The sequence below is a fragment of the Prunus mume genome, linkage group LG7, assembly GCF_029339155.1.
Source record: "Prunus mume cultivar Tortuosa linkage group LG7, ASM2933915v1, whole genome shotgun sequence".
Lineage (NCBI taxonomy): Eukaryota > Viridiplantae > Streptophyta > Magnoliopsida > Rosales > Rosaceae > Prunus > Prunus mume.
Window position 1 is genome coordinate 12996431 of NC_142704.1, and position 12707 is coordinate 13009137.

Genomic DNA, 12707 nt, shown 5'->3' on the forward strand with positions numbered 1-12707 from the left:
TGGTCCCGTATCACCTTTTTATCAATTTTTTGTTGTTTGAAATTGGTCTCTGCTCTCTCTAAATTTTGCTTTCTTCTTCTACTATGCTTTCTTTGAGATGACACCCCAAATTGCTTTCTTCTTTACTTCTTCTTCTCTTCTCTGTTATGCTCTATCTAAGATGAAACCCCAGTTCTGCATCTCTTCTCTCTCACTAATTCCCAGCCCTAATTCCCAATTCTCCATGTTCTTTTCATGAGTCCAAAAACTCATCTTCCTCATCCACATCATTAGCCACCACAAGCACCACCAACAGGTTTGCAAACCCAATTTGTGATATTTGTTTTTGAAATGGTTGACATTAATCAACTTTAAATTTTTGTTTGAAAAAGAAGCATTTATTTGTTTGAAACCCAGCAAAAAATTTCCAAGAAAGACTTGAAAAAAAAAATGATACGACGACGATTTAGAATAGCAATCCGGAGGTAGCACGACAACAATAAGAAGGCAATACAAAAACTCTATACTCCCAACTATATAATTTTATTTCCAAGACATACTTCAGAAAAAAGGTGATATGACGGCAATATAATTGCAATAGGGACGGAATACGATGACAATAAGAAGGCAATGCAAAAACTCCATACTCCCAACTATATAATACACAAGCAGTAAAAAGGAAATACACCATCAATAAATTACTTGGTTATGCTTTTCATGAAAGACACCATATAATAGAATCAACTACATTGAATCTGCCACAAGTCACCATTAAGAAAAGCATAACCAAGTAATTTATCAAACTGATTTTTATGAAAAATACGAATACTTTCATCATCACCATTATAAGAAAAACCATCCTTAACAAGCTTTGAAACTGAAAGTAAATTCCTTCTCATTGAAGATACATAAAGAACATTGTTCAAGACTAAAATAAAACCAAATAACAACTTTAACTTAACAACACCAACATACTTTACTTCTACTTTTGCTCCATTTTTAATAAAGACTTTGTAGATCTCTCCATTTTGCTTCTTCTGGTTTTTGAATCCCTACAAATTTTCTTTGTTAAGTTTAAGACAAGAAGTAGTGGTAGCAATAGAGTTTTGAGCAGGCACGACATAGTTATTAGCATTTTTCTTTCAATTGGAATTTGAACCTGTTTTAGTTGCACCAGTCGTCTAATTGGGATTTCCAAACTTATTGACAGTAGCTACTTTCTTTCCTTTCACAGAATGAACCAAATTGACAACTTCACGTTTGCCCTTTTTCAATCTCTCCTCCTCTTGATAGCAAATAGCAATAAGTTCATTGACAGTCCAAGTCTCTTTTTGGGTATTGTAGTTGATCTTTACTTGCTCATAATCGGAAGACAAGGAATTGAGAGCCACATGAACAAGGAATTGATCAGTAATTTGCAAATTTAGATTGTTGAGTTTGTTTGCCACATTACCAAGTTTGAGGAGATGCTCTATTATGCTTCCAGCTCCATCAAATTTGGTTGAAGTGAGAGTGGTAAGATAAGAACTAGATTCAGCCTTGTCAGACCTCTTAAACTTTTCCTCCACAACTGCCATATGATCCTTGGCAGGATCACAGCTTGGAATGCCACCTCTGATGTTCTCTTCCATTGAATTTTGCATTATAAGAAAAGACAGATCATTTGCTCTCTCCTACTACTTAAAAGCATCCTTTTCTTCTTGACTACTGACATCAACCAAGGGTGCTGGCTCAGGCTCCTTAAAAGCTATGGTGAACTCAAGTGATCCCAAATTCAGGTCAATCTTTTACTTCCATGTCTTGAAATTGGTCCCATTTAGTTTCTCAATGTTAATAAGGTTTAACATATTGAAACCTGCCATTAATTATAGAAACATAACATAAGCGTCGAAGTTCACAACAATTGTGACTAAAACTGAATCTAAATGCTTTAGTCATACTTAAGTTATAGAAACTGATCACACCTTTGGGCAAGAAATCACTCTATAAATGTAATGAACTATCAAAAAATTTGCATAACCAAGCATAAAACACAAGAATTAGTGCAAATACTAACCAAATTTTCCATGACTCACTAAACATTAGTTTATAGTCAAACCCAGTAGACAACTTCTTTGAAAGAAAATCGACCTATTAATGCTTATAAACTACAAACTGAGCGTCAAAATTGATTTTAAATAGCAAAGGATCAGATAAACCACGTTGGCAGTTTGCCCATCCAATCCCAAAATCAACCTAATATAATAATCTTGTTAATTAAATTAAATCAACAAAATTCATAAATAAAAAAAAACCATCAGACAAATCAATTGGGACAGAATATGATTCCTAATGTTTACTGATCGAATTGAATAATCAGCTAGCATCATAAGTGCATCGAAATAAATGATATAAAATCCCAAGGATAATCATTAACATATCATAAAAGAATCTTTAAAAATAAATAAATAAACTCTAATCATAAACGACACAATTTTGATAAACTTTAACCAAAATAAATGAGTTTAAGACTAAATTGACTGCTTTGATACCACATGTAAGAGTTTACTGTATGAAATATTTCTAAACCAGTTGAGCACTTAAACCACATCTTAACTTAGAAAGACAATTGAACCAAAGAATGATTAGAGATAAGACTTACTTGAATTAGCCATAATCAAATATACAAGACGATCTTCTCCTCTCAGTATTCCAAAATTTCAAGGCTTACAATAGGACAAGCATACATAATATGAACGTATGAATATGAGACCAGAGACCAAGCATTTTATATAAGTTGCTTTACAACTGACTCACCTATTAAGAGACAATAGCTAGCCAAAACATGTAGATAATGAATGATATCCACCTCTTGCAACAATTGTTCCATTCACTCATTATCTAAATAAAAGTCTCACAATGTTAAGAGCAAGTACCACAATGGTCTCTCCCCCTTCCCCTTGACACCCAGGTTTGAAACCCCAAGGGGTTTCTTTCCTCCCAATGTAACAATCAAAAAAGAAGTCTCATAATATCTTAATTTAATTATAACTCTATCTATTTTTTATATGACACCTCATAATAATGAAAAGGCAAACTCACAAAATACATGGAAAATCTTACAAGCCCATCATGACAAGCAATCTTTACGAAGTGCTTGTGAATTGGATGTTGAGCACATCTTGGAAACATCTGAGGGAGCCGTACCTCGAAGCATATCAGGACTTGATCTTATGATGATTGAAATCATCTTGGCTGTGAATCAGTGACTAGATGTTGTGGAGGAGGAGGTACTTCTTGGAGTAGATTCTTGACTTAATGTATGATGATTGAAATCATCATAGCCAAGAATCCCCATGGATCGTGTTTGTGCAAATATTCTCTCAAGAGAATATTCGCTTGAAGATCCTTCTCCCTTTGAACTTCTTTCTCTCTCTCTCACCGTAAAAAATACCGGAGTAATAGACCACACCCAGGGGGTGTTGGCCAAAAGGCCCTTCGATGCCTAAGTTAGGTCGATTGTATCTAGGAGAAACAATAGCTAAAAATGGGTACGGAGTTTTCTCTACGGGGAGAATTGGGTGGCTAAAGCAATGAATGAAAATATGGAGATAGGTGTGGCTTGTGGCAGTGATACTGTCGTCAAGTAGGAGAGAGAGAGAGAGTGTGTGTGTGTGGAGAATTTCGGGTATTTTCATAGGGTTTTGGGATTAGGTTTAGAATTACCTTGTGTATTAAATGAAACCATGTATTTATAGAGCTCTAGACATCTATAGTTTTTCAAAGAATAATTCCTATTATGAAGGAATTTATTCCTTCCCCAAATTATAGAGATTGAGTCTGTTAGGGATTTGATCGATGTTTCCAAACTAGGATAATATCTTAATTTGTGATATTATCTTACCCCTATTTTTAACATCAATTAATTTACCAAATAAATAGGGTTCAATTAATTAACCTAGGAGATATGCTTCCTATCCACGTGGAGCCTTGTGATTAGAGGCCAAAATATTTGCTCCTATAGATTGATTGTACTAGATGCTGAATGCAACCTTGGAAGTCTTTGAGCAGAGCCTTGCCATAGAGAGATTTCTAACTTTATTTATGATGACAGAAGTCATCATAGCCAGGAATCCTCTTGGGTTAATTGCGAATTGAGGTGCCCAGAAGCATTCGATGAAACAGTGAGGTTACCTTCTTCTGACAACGGGTCCTCCTCTATGCCGATGCTCCTCTTGCGTGCTTGCTCCTCTTCTTTGTTCCTGCGGCGCCTTCTTTTTTACTTAAGTTGTCATGCCTTTTAATAGGCTATTGAATGGAGAGTTTGAAATGATGTTGATATCTAAAGCAACACCTTTCTATGTCATGAAACTAAAGCCAACTCAATTTCTTTGATATTTCAATTTGTGTTGGAAACAAATGAATATATGCGTGGGGATTAGACCCACCCTTTTTAATGTTTCAAACTTGCTTACAACATTTTTGATACTTGTTCAATCCCACAAAATTTTTTGAACAAATATCTTCTTCTTTTTTTCTTTTCTTTTTTGTGATTTTTTTTTCCTTCAATTTCAACATTATCAAAGTAGGTATTTGTACAAATAATCTTGGGGAATACTCAGAAAAGATCCTCTTCTTCACTCGAGCTTCTTCGTTCTCGATCCCTGTAAAATAGATTCAGTCAATGAAGCATAGCCGGGGGGTGTTGGCCAAAGGCCATTCGATGCCTAAGTCAATTAAATGGTTTTTGAAAGATGCAAAAATACTGAAAGGATGGAGCTTTCTCTTCAGGTGAGAAAAAAAGGGGTGGCGCGTGGCCGTGAGAGAGAAAAGAGAGAGTGGCTTGAGGACGAGAGAGAGAGAGAGATTTCTCTAGGGTTTTTCGAGGTAGAAAAGGATTTAAGAGCTAGCTCATATGTGGTGTGTGGCCATCTTTATATAGAGACTCCTTATTTGCTAGGGTTTGTAGAGATAATTCCCATATAGAAGGGAATTATCTTTTCTTTAAATGGAATGATAGGATAAGATCAAGGAAATTTGCTAGGAATCAGATCATTAATTTAAAGAGACGTTCTTATCTTAAATCAAAGATAATTTCTTAATTAAATCAAATTTAATTAGCACAATTATTTGACCCAAGAAATCTTCCCTTATTTACGTGTCACTTTGTGATCGGATGCCAAAATTCATATTCCACAGTAGGATAACGACATTGTCCACATTTCATATGGGTGTGTATGCATGCATAAAAAGGTGTGCTACTTGTTAATTTAAAGCTGAAGGCAACAGTCCAATTTCTCCCATTATTTCTGCTAAGAAGCAAACAAAGTAGGAAAAGTCAACAAACTTGTTCACATAAAACGGATTCATATACGAGTAGTATGTTTTCTTATCTCAACTACTTCAAATGTAACTAAGTGTGTTTGAGCAAAATAATACAAACCCGAAAACAATAACAACACATTAATTAAGTATAGTTGAGAAAACATGTAGCTTAAGAAACACATTAACAAGCAGAGTCGACAAAGTTATCCACATCTCATATACTATATTAAAAGCCGTGCTACTTATGAATTTAAAGTTGAAGGGAACGATCTAACTTTCCTATTCTTTCTTCCAATAAACAAAGAAAGTAAGAAAATTCAACAAAATTGTCTGAATAGAACGAGTTCACATATGAGTAGCATGTTTTCTCATCCCAACTAGTTCAAATGGAACTAATATTTGGGCAAAACTATACAATCTCGAAAACAATGACAACCATTACAAGGGTGGAATCATGAATTTTTTAATAGGTGGGTTAGCTAAAAGTTTTAGCTTAAAATTTAATATTTCTTTTAAACAAAAAGAAGGAAGCAATAAATCAAAAATGTAGCTTACACGTTTATAATCTACACGTGGATGTCAGTCATTGGTTTAAAATAACAGAAAATAAAATTAGAAAAGCCTTCAAGAATCACATATGGGGCCATACAGGATTTTTCTTCAAAAACTCCCCAAAAAGAAGCAGACTTGTTGTTGTGGGCCAATATAGATATAGGTTTTTCTTTCAACTTCAAAAGCTACTTGGGCTACAGCCCACCTTTGTCGTGGCTGGTTCCGCCCTTGAATCATTAATCAAAAGGGTAGTTGAGAAAAAACGTATCCTAATAAATACTTTAGCAAAGTAGAGTCAAGAAAGTTACAAAGTTTTTCGGATCTCATATATGTGTGCATATATATAAGAAAGCGTGCTACTTCCAAATTAGAGCTGAAGGCAACAATCCAACTTTGCTTGAACTATGCTCATTCTTGTCTCTAAGAAGCAAGCAAAGTTGGAAATGTCAACAAAAATTGTCCACATAGAACTAGTTCATATATGAGTAGAATGTTTTCTAAGCTCAACTAGTTCAAATATAACTAAGCAGGGATGGCCTCATGATTTGAAAATGTTATTGGCTAAATTTTCCTTACATACAAATTTATTGAAAACTCGACAGTACTAGTGAATTTTATTAATGATAAAAAAAATACACCGGGAACATATAATGAGTCTTACCTCTCAAAATGCTAGAACAACATACTTAAATAGTTAAATATCTTATCAAAATCCAGAAAACATCATCAATTGTAAATAAGAAACTAGGCCTTTATCACATCTTCAATCAACATGTCAGCAACTAATCAATTTATCAAAATCCCCAATTGATAATTCATACAAGCAAGAACACCAAAGTCAATTTCAACAACTAATCAATTTATTTGGATTGCCTAGAGTAGGGTATTAATTTAGTCAAAAAAAACAAAAAAACCAAGTTTCCTGGGCAGGTTAGCTTGTTCATGAGATCGTCCCTAGTCTTCCCAATCCTCAATTTTTAAATAAAGAAAAACTTTTCTTGACATAATTAGAATAATTAAGCAAGCTTCGTGATTGTTGTTAGTCAAACTTAAATTTCAAAGACTTTATAGTTTCTCTCCCATTCCCTTTCGTTTTTATTACAGAGTTTTTTTTTTTTTGGGTTAAAGCTATTACAGAGTTTTTCAATTTCGGACATATCTCTCTCTCTCTCTCACTTGTGGAAAGACATATTACTTTGTTGTTTTAACTGTCATTAGTGGCGGATCCCAGGATTCTTGAGTCATAGGATTACTGTGTAAAAGTGTCGACTATTCAATTATTTTTATAAAAAAACAATTAAATAATAAAAAATTTACTCTACCATCAGCTCCAACCTGCCTTAGAAACCGTCTATCTATCTAATACCCGGAAGAAGAAGGGTATTTGAAGATCTCAAGTGCAATAATGTCTATTTCAATATATCACACACACATCTCACGCACATCTTGCACACATCTTGCACTAATTTCTCTCTATCCTCTTTAGCAAAGATCATTCTCCTCTCTAGGAAACAAGCAAAATTGGAAAGGTCAACAAAAATTGTCCACATAGAACTAGTTCATATATATGAGCAGCATGTTTTCTAATCTCAATTAGTTCAAATATAACTAACTAAGTACATTACGATAAAATGATACAAGCACGACAACAATTACAACACGTTAATCAATGATTGTTAAAACAACATAGTAATTTGTCTTTCGACGAGAGAGAGAGAGAGAGAGAGAGATGAAGCTCGCTTAATTATTCTAATTATGTCACGAAAAAAATTATCTTTATTTTAAAATTGAGGATTGGGAGGAACAGTTGGTTCTTCAAGTAGTATATATTGGTTTAATGTGCTTACATCCGAATGTAGAGCTAAAGGCACTACTCTACTCTCCAATATTTCAATCTTCCCTTCTCTGTTTTGAATTTGCCCAACTTGAGATGATGAGGTCGTGGGATCATTGGGTTGAAGAGGCTCTTCAGAAACTCCAACACCTGCAACTCGTTGGATCTCTCAGACCCATTCACCTCCATAGTGCACCAGCTCTAGAAGCCCAAAAACCTATTGAAGATGAATTCAATGTGTTCGATGAACTGCAACCATGGGATCGATCCGCTGTGCAGGTTCAAATTACTGAAGCCACATTCCAAAAATGGGTCCATGACATTCCCAGTTCAGGCAGGGTTCAGTTCAACCATTTCTCACTTGTTTTAGAATTTTTTTTCTTTCTTTCAATTTTGAAGTTACGAGTCACGTTTCTTGAATTTTATAGGAGACGATGATGGTATCCAGAGTTTCAAAAAGCTGCTACTATTTTCTACGAATGATTATTTGGGCTTGGGTTCACATCCTACTATTGGAAAAGCGGCAGCTAAGGTTCTCTTGATGACACTACCAACTTCTGCGAAGATTGTATCTTTCATTTACTGTTTACTATCACTTTTGAAAACCATGCAATAATAATATAATTATATATATTCAACCAGGTTGCCCTAGAACACGGAATGGGCCCAAGGAGTTCTGCTTTAATCTGTGGATATACTGATTACCATAGGTTGCTCGAGTCATGCGTGGCAGACTTGAAGGAGAAAGAGGTATGAGCTGCTAACCTTTTACTTTCTCAAGTAGTGGACTTATATATAATATAAAATACCGCTTTCATTCTCTTAGTCATGTGCTACTCACGTGATGTTTTAGGTATATTCAGTTGAAAATGATGCAATATATCTTGTTTACAATGTATCCTCCAGGATTGTCTTCTTTGCCCAACGGGATTTGCAGCCAATACGTCCTTAATGGTAGCTTTGGGATCTGTTGGCACTCTCTTGGCTTCTGGCAAAACACCTTCACCTGATGAAAAGATTGCCATTTTTTCTGATGCACTGAACCATGCGTCAATAATTGATGGTATTCGTATTGCTGACAAGCAAAAGTCTGTACAGATATTCGTCTATAGACATTGTGACATGAATCACCTTGATGCCTTGTTGTAAGTCTTAAACATCTCTTTTAATCTTCGTTTGCCTCTTCTTATAATTAGATATATATACTTCATTTTTTTTCATAGCTTAGCATTGCATTTGTGCTTTGATAGATCAAGTTGCAAAATTATGAAGAAAGTGGTCGTGACTGATAGGTTAGTGATGCTTTCTATAATGTCATTTCAGTTCGAATCAATTTCTGGTTAAGATATAGTGTTTCTATTTTGATTTTTTTTTTTGCTCTCTTTCTTATGAGTTGCAATTTTCTTATTACAGTGTGTTTAGTATGGACGGAGACGTTGCACCAATGGTTGAGCTTGTGAAGCTACGCAAAGAGCATGAATTTTTGTTAGTTATTGATGATGTAAGTCCTCTAGGGCAATCCATCAAGAAAGTTGGCCCACATTAAGCAAAAAAACTTGTATGAAATTGGAATAGCTCTGTTTTGTTATTCCGGGCCAATTATAGTTTGCCACACAAAAAAGCTATCATACGTAGTATTCCGTGATTGACTTGGGATAACAAAATAGTGCTATCCTCATTTCATGTAAGCGTTTTTACGCATTAAGAGACCCACATAACTGTTTAATTTAATATATAGTATCCCCTATGGCACCCGCGTGTGTTCCATTTGGAGTTTTTTTTTGTCATTCTCTTGTTCTCCTTTTAATTTAAAAAACTGAGTTTTATAATTATTTTATTAAAAAAAATATATCTAAAAGGCTTAAAATATTGAAGGTGGTTGTCTCCTACTTTTATCGGCAACTGCAGGACATGTTCAGTTTTTCTTTTTCTTTTTGACTCATTATGATTACTCAATTTAAAGTAACAACTACTCATTTAAATTTTTATTTTATTTTAAAAAGGGTAACTACTACTTGTACACTTACATGTAGAGTTGTTGGATCATCTTGAATTGGTTGATCTACTTAATTTATATCAGCCTTTCACACGTGTTAATGCACGTGCAGAAAAGGCGTTTCTTATACGTATTTGAGCAAGGGGTGGGAGAATTGCACCTTAAGGCCCCATCCATATAACAAAGTTGTCAAGGAGATGGAGAGAGAGGGAGAATTAATAAGTGAATTGTTATTGGCTCTAAAAAAAACATTTTTTTTGTTTTGTTTTTCAAAAGAGTATAATTATAATAGAAAAGTTGATATAGATCCAAATTCATACTGAGAAGTTGGTTTAATCCTTGGAGTTGGTGACTTTGATGCAAGTTCTTTGACTTTTGTGCCACATAGGATTACATTCCTTTTTAAATATTTTCTGATGTAATCTTTTTATTTTTATTTTAAATCATTTTTTGTTCCAAAATGTTGCCCTTTATGCCTTAAATCGGGTAACTGTAATTTATGTGATAATTACAGGAAAAAATTGGATCCATGATTTTGTATATTAACGTTGTCTTTTTTTTTTATTCTTCTTTTAACTCAAAAAAATTGTTGGCTTTCTTTCTTATTGTTTACCATCACCACCCTTCTCAATACTTGACACGTGTCCATGAGTATAACCATAGTTCCGCAAATACAAGGCAAAGAGTTAACTATGGTTAGATCTTTGGACACATGTCAAGTGTTAAGAAGGATAGTTGGGGTACATCTTGGGTTTAAGTTGTGAGTAAAAATATTTTCAAATTCTACACACACACACACACATATATATATATACATATATTAATATAAAGCACATTTGCTCATAGTACCCATATATTAGGTACATAAAAACATCATCAATATTTCTCTTGTTTATATTGTTTTTCTCATGTTTTTTATTTGTTGCTATGCTTAAACACCACGAATCAACTAGATAAGTATTAAACATTTTGTGTTTTCAATATTTGGGTGTTTACTTGATGCATAGGTACATAATTTTATGTAGGTGATTGCCTCATCGATTAGTATAATATGTGGGTCTTTACTTTTATTGATTAAATTGTATTTTATCCATATATTAGGTAAATATTCACAAGGAAAGAATTCAAATTTTAAATTCTGAAATTCAATTACAATGAAATAATGCATTAAATTTGGATTTTCAATGTGTTTCCTTATTTACTTCAAAAGGGTAAAATCAACACCAAATAAATAAATAAAAGTCAAAGAACCTGCATCTAAAACTAAAACAAGAAGGACTTAGCCTAATGACAACTAATCATTTTGGATCTAGATCTAAGAAGTCCTTAAATTTTTTAGCACAATTAAGCCCCAATTTATCACATTTTTTATACGGCTTCTTGTGCAGAATTTGGGTTGTCTTGGCCCCGACAACATCAAGGCGGATTTGAAATGCTCTTTATATAGGTATAAGATATTAAAAATCCTAAACCTACATTTTTATTCAGGCTCATGGTACACTGATTTTTGGAAAAAATGGCGGAGGAGTGGCTGAGGAATTCAACTGTGAAAGAGATGTTGATATATGTGTTGGCACTTTGAGTAAAGCTGTTGGTTGCCAAGGCGGATTCATTGCATGCAGGTAAATATATATTCTTGCTTTATTTTCCCTTGATTTGTAGCAACAATACAAATTGTGAGATTTAGGGTTTATAGTTGCACGTTTGATCTTAATACAGCAAAAAGTGGAAGCAGCTCATACAATCAAGGGGTCGCTCTTTTATATTTTCCACAGCTACGCCAGTACCAATTGCTGCTGCTGCCCATGGTAAAACCCTAGCATTAATTTATCATGCATGCATTATTCACATGTGTTAACACTACAGGTATAAATTTGCAGCTGCTCTTATTGTGGCAAGAAAGGAAACATGGCGTAGACGGGCAATTTGGAATCGGGTGGAAGACTTTCGTGCTCTAACTGGGATCCCCATAAAAAGTCCCATAATCTCTCTTGTCGTAGGGAGCGAAGAGAAGGCTCTACAAGCTAGCCAGTTTTGTTTCTTTCCCTCTCTATTATCTTTTTTATGTGTGATTAATTTAGAGATCGATCATACTACAACTGCATATATCTAACTGAATCGTCAATTGACGATGAACAGGAGTTTATTAAAATACGGTTTCCATGTCACTGCAATCAGGCCCCCAACAGTGCCACCCAACTCATGCAGGTTTGTTGCAATTCTTCATTAGCGGTCACTTGAGTTGGGGAATTGAAACCTATAACTTTCTAAACTTACATCTTCATTTATATTTTTATATTTTTGTGCTCAGGCTACGAGTGACATTGAGTGCAATGCACACAAGGCACGATATTGAGAAGCTCGTGGATGCACTCTCCCGTTGCATCAATTTTCAAGAATTGATGTAGCAAAAATAAACTTTGTCTATAAGCTATGTGTAAAAATAAGATGGCTCTAGCAGATAGTCTAGAAGCTAAGCTTATAGATATTATCCTTATGTTATTGGATTGTGTTTGTAAGTACTTTGGGATCTTTGTGATCCATAAGCTATGTGTAAAAATAAGACGGCTCTAGCATATATTCTAGAAGCTAAGCTTATAGATGTTATCCTTATGTTATTGGATTGTATTGTAAGTACTTTGAGCTCTTCATGATCCATAAGCTATGTGTAAAAATAAGACAGCTCTAGCAGATAGTCTAGAAGCTAAGCTTATAGATATTATCCTTTTGTTATTGAATTGTGTTTGTAAGTACTTTGGGCTTTTTGTGATCCATAAGCTATGTGTAAAAATAAGACGGCTCTAGCAGATAGTCTAGAAGCTAAGCTTATAGATATTATCCTTATATTATTGGATTGTGTTTGTAAGTACTTTGGGCTCTTTGTGATCCATAAGCTATGTGCAAAAATAAAACGGATTTAGCAGATATTCTAGACGCTAAGCTTATAGGATAATATCCATTTTCTCTTATTGAGTTATTTGTGTATGTTGGTCTATATATATGATTAGGTGTGCTTTGATGTAATCAGTATGGACTATCAAT

The 12707-nt window shown here is 34.2% G+C and overlaps 1 protein-coding gene and 1 pseudogene across 1 annotated transcript; one reads left to right on the forward strand and one right to left on the reverse strand.

Moving 5' to 3' along the window:
* Nucleotides 1-1160: 1160 nt before the first annotated feature.
* LOC148915516 (uncharacterized) lies at nucleotides 1161-1841 on the reverse strand (annotated as a pseudogene).
* Nucleotides 1842-8078: 6237 nt separating this feature from the next.
* Nucleotides 8079-12458, forward strand: LOC103336704 (8-amino-7-oxononanoate synthase-like). Its single transcript, XM_008239804.2, has 10 exons — nucleotides 8079-8201; nucleotides 8312-8419; nucleotides 8576-8814; nucleotides 8920-8961; nucleotides 9083-9170; nucleotides 11154-11287; nucleotides 11385-11473; nucleotides 11546-11696; nucleotides 11805-11873; nucleotides 11977-12458. The coding sequence occupies exons 2-10, from the start codon at nucleotides 8330-8332 to the stop codon at nucleotides 12071-12073; spliced, it is 999 nt and encodes a 332-aa protein (XP_008238026.2). The 5' UTR covers nucleotides 8079-8201; nucleotides 8312-8329; the 3' UTR covers nucleotides 12074-12458.
* The last annotated feature ends 249 nt before the right edge of the window (nucleotides 12459-12707 follow it).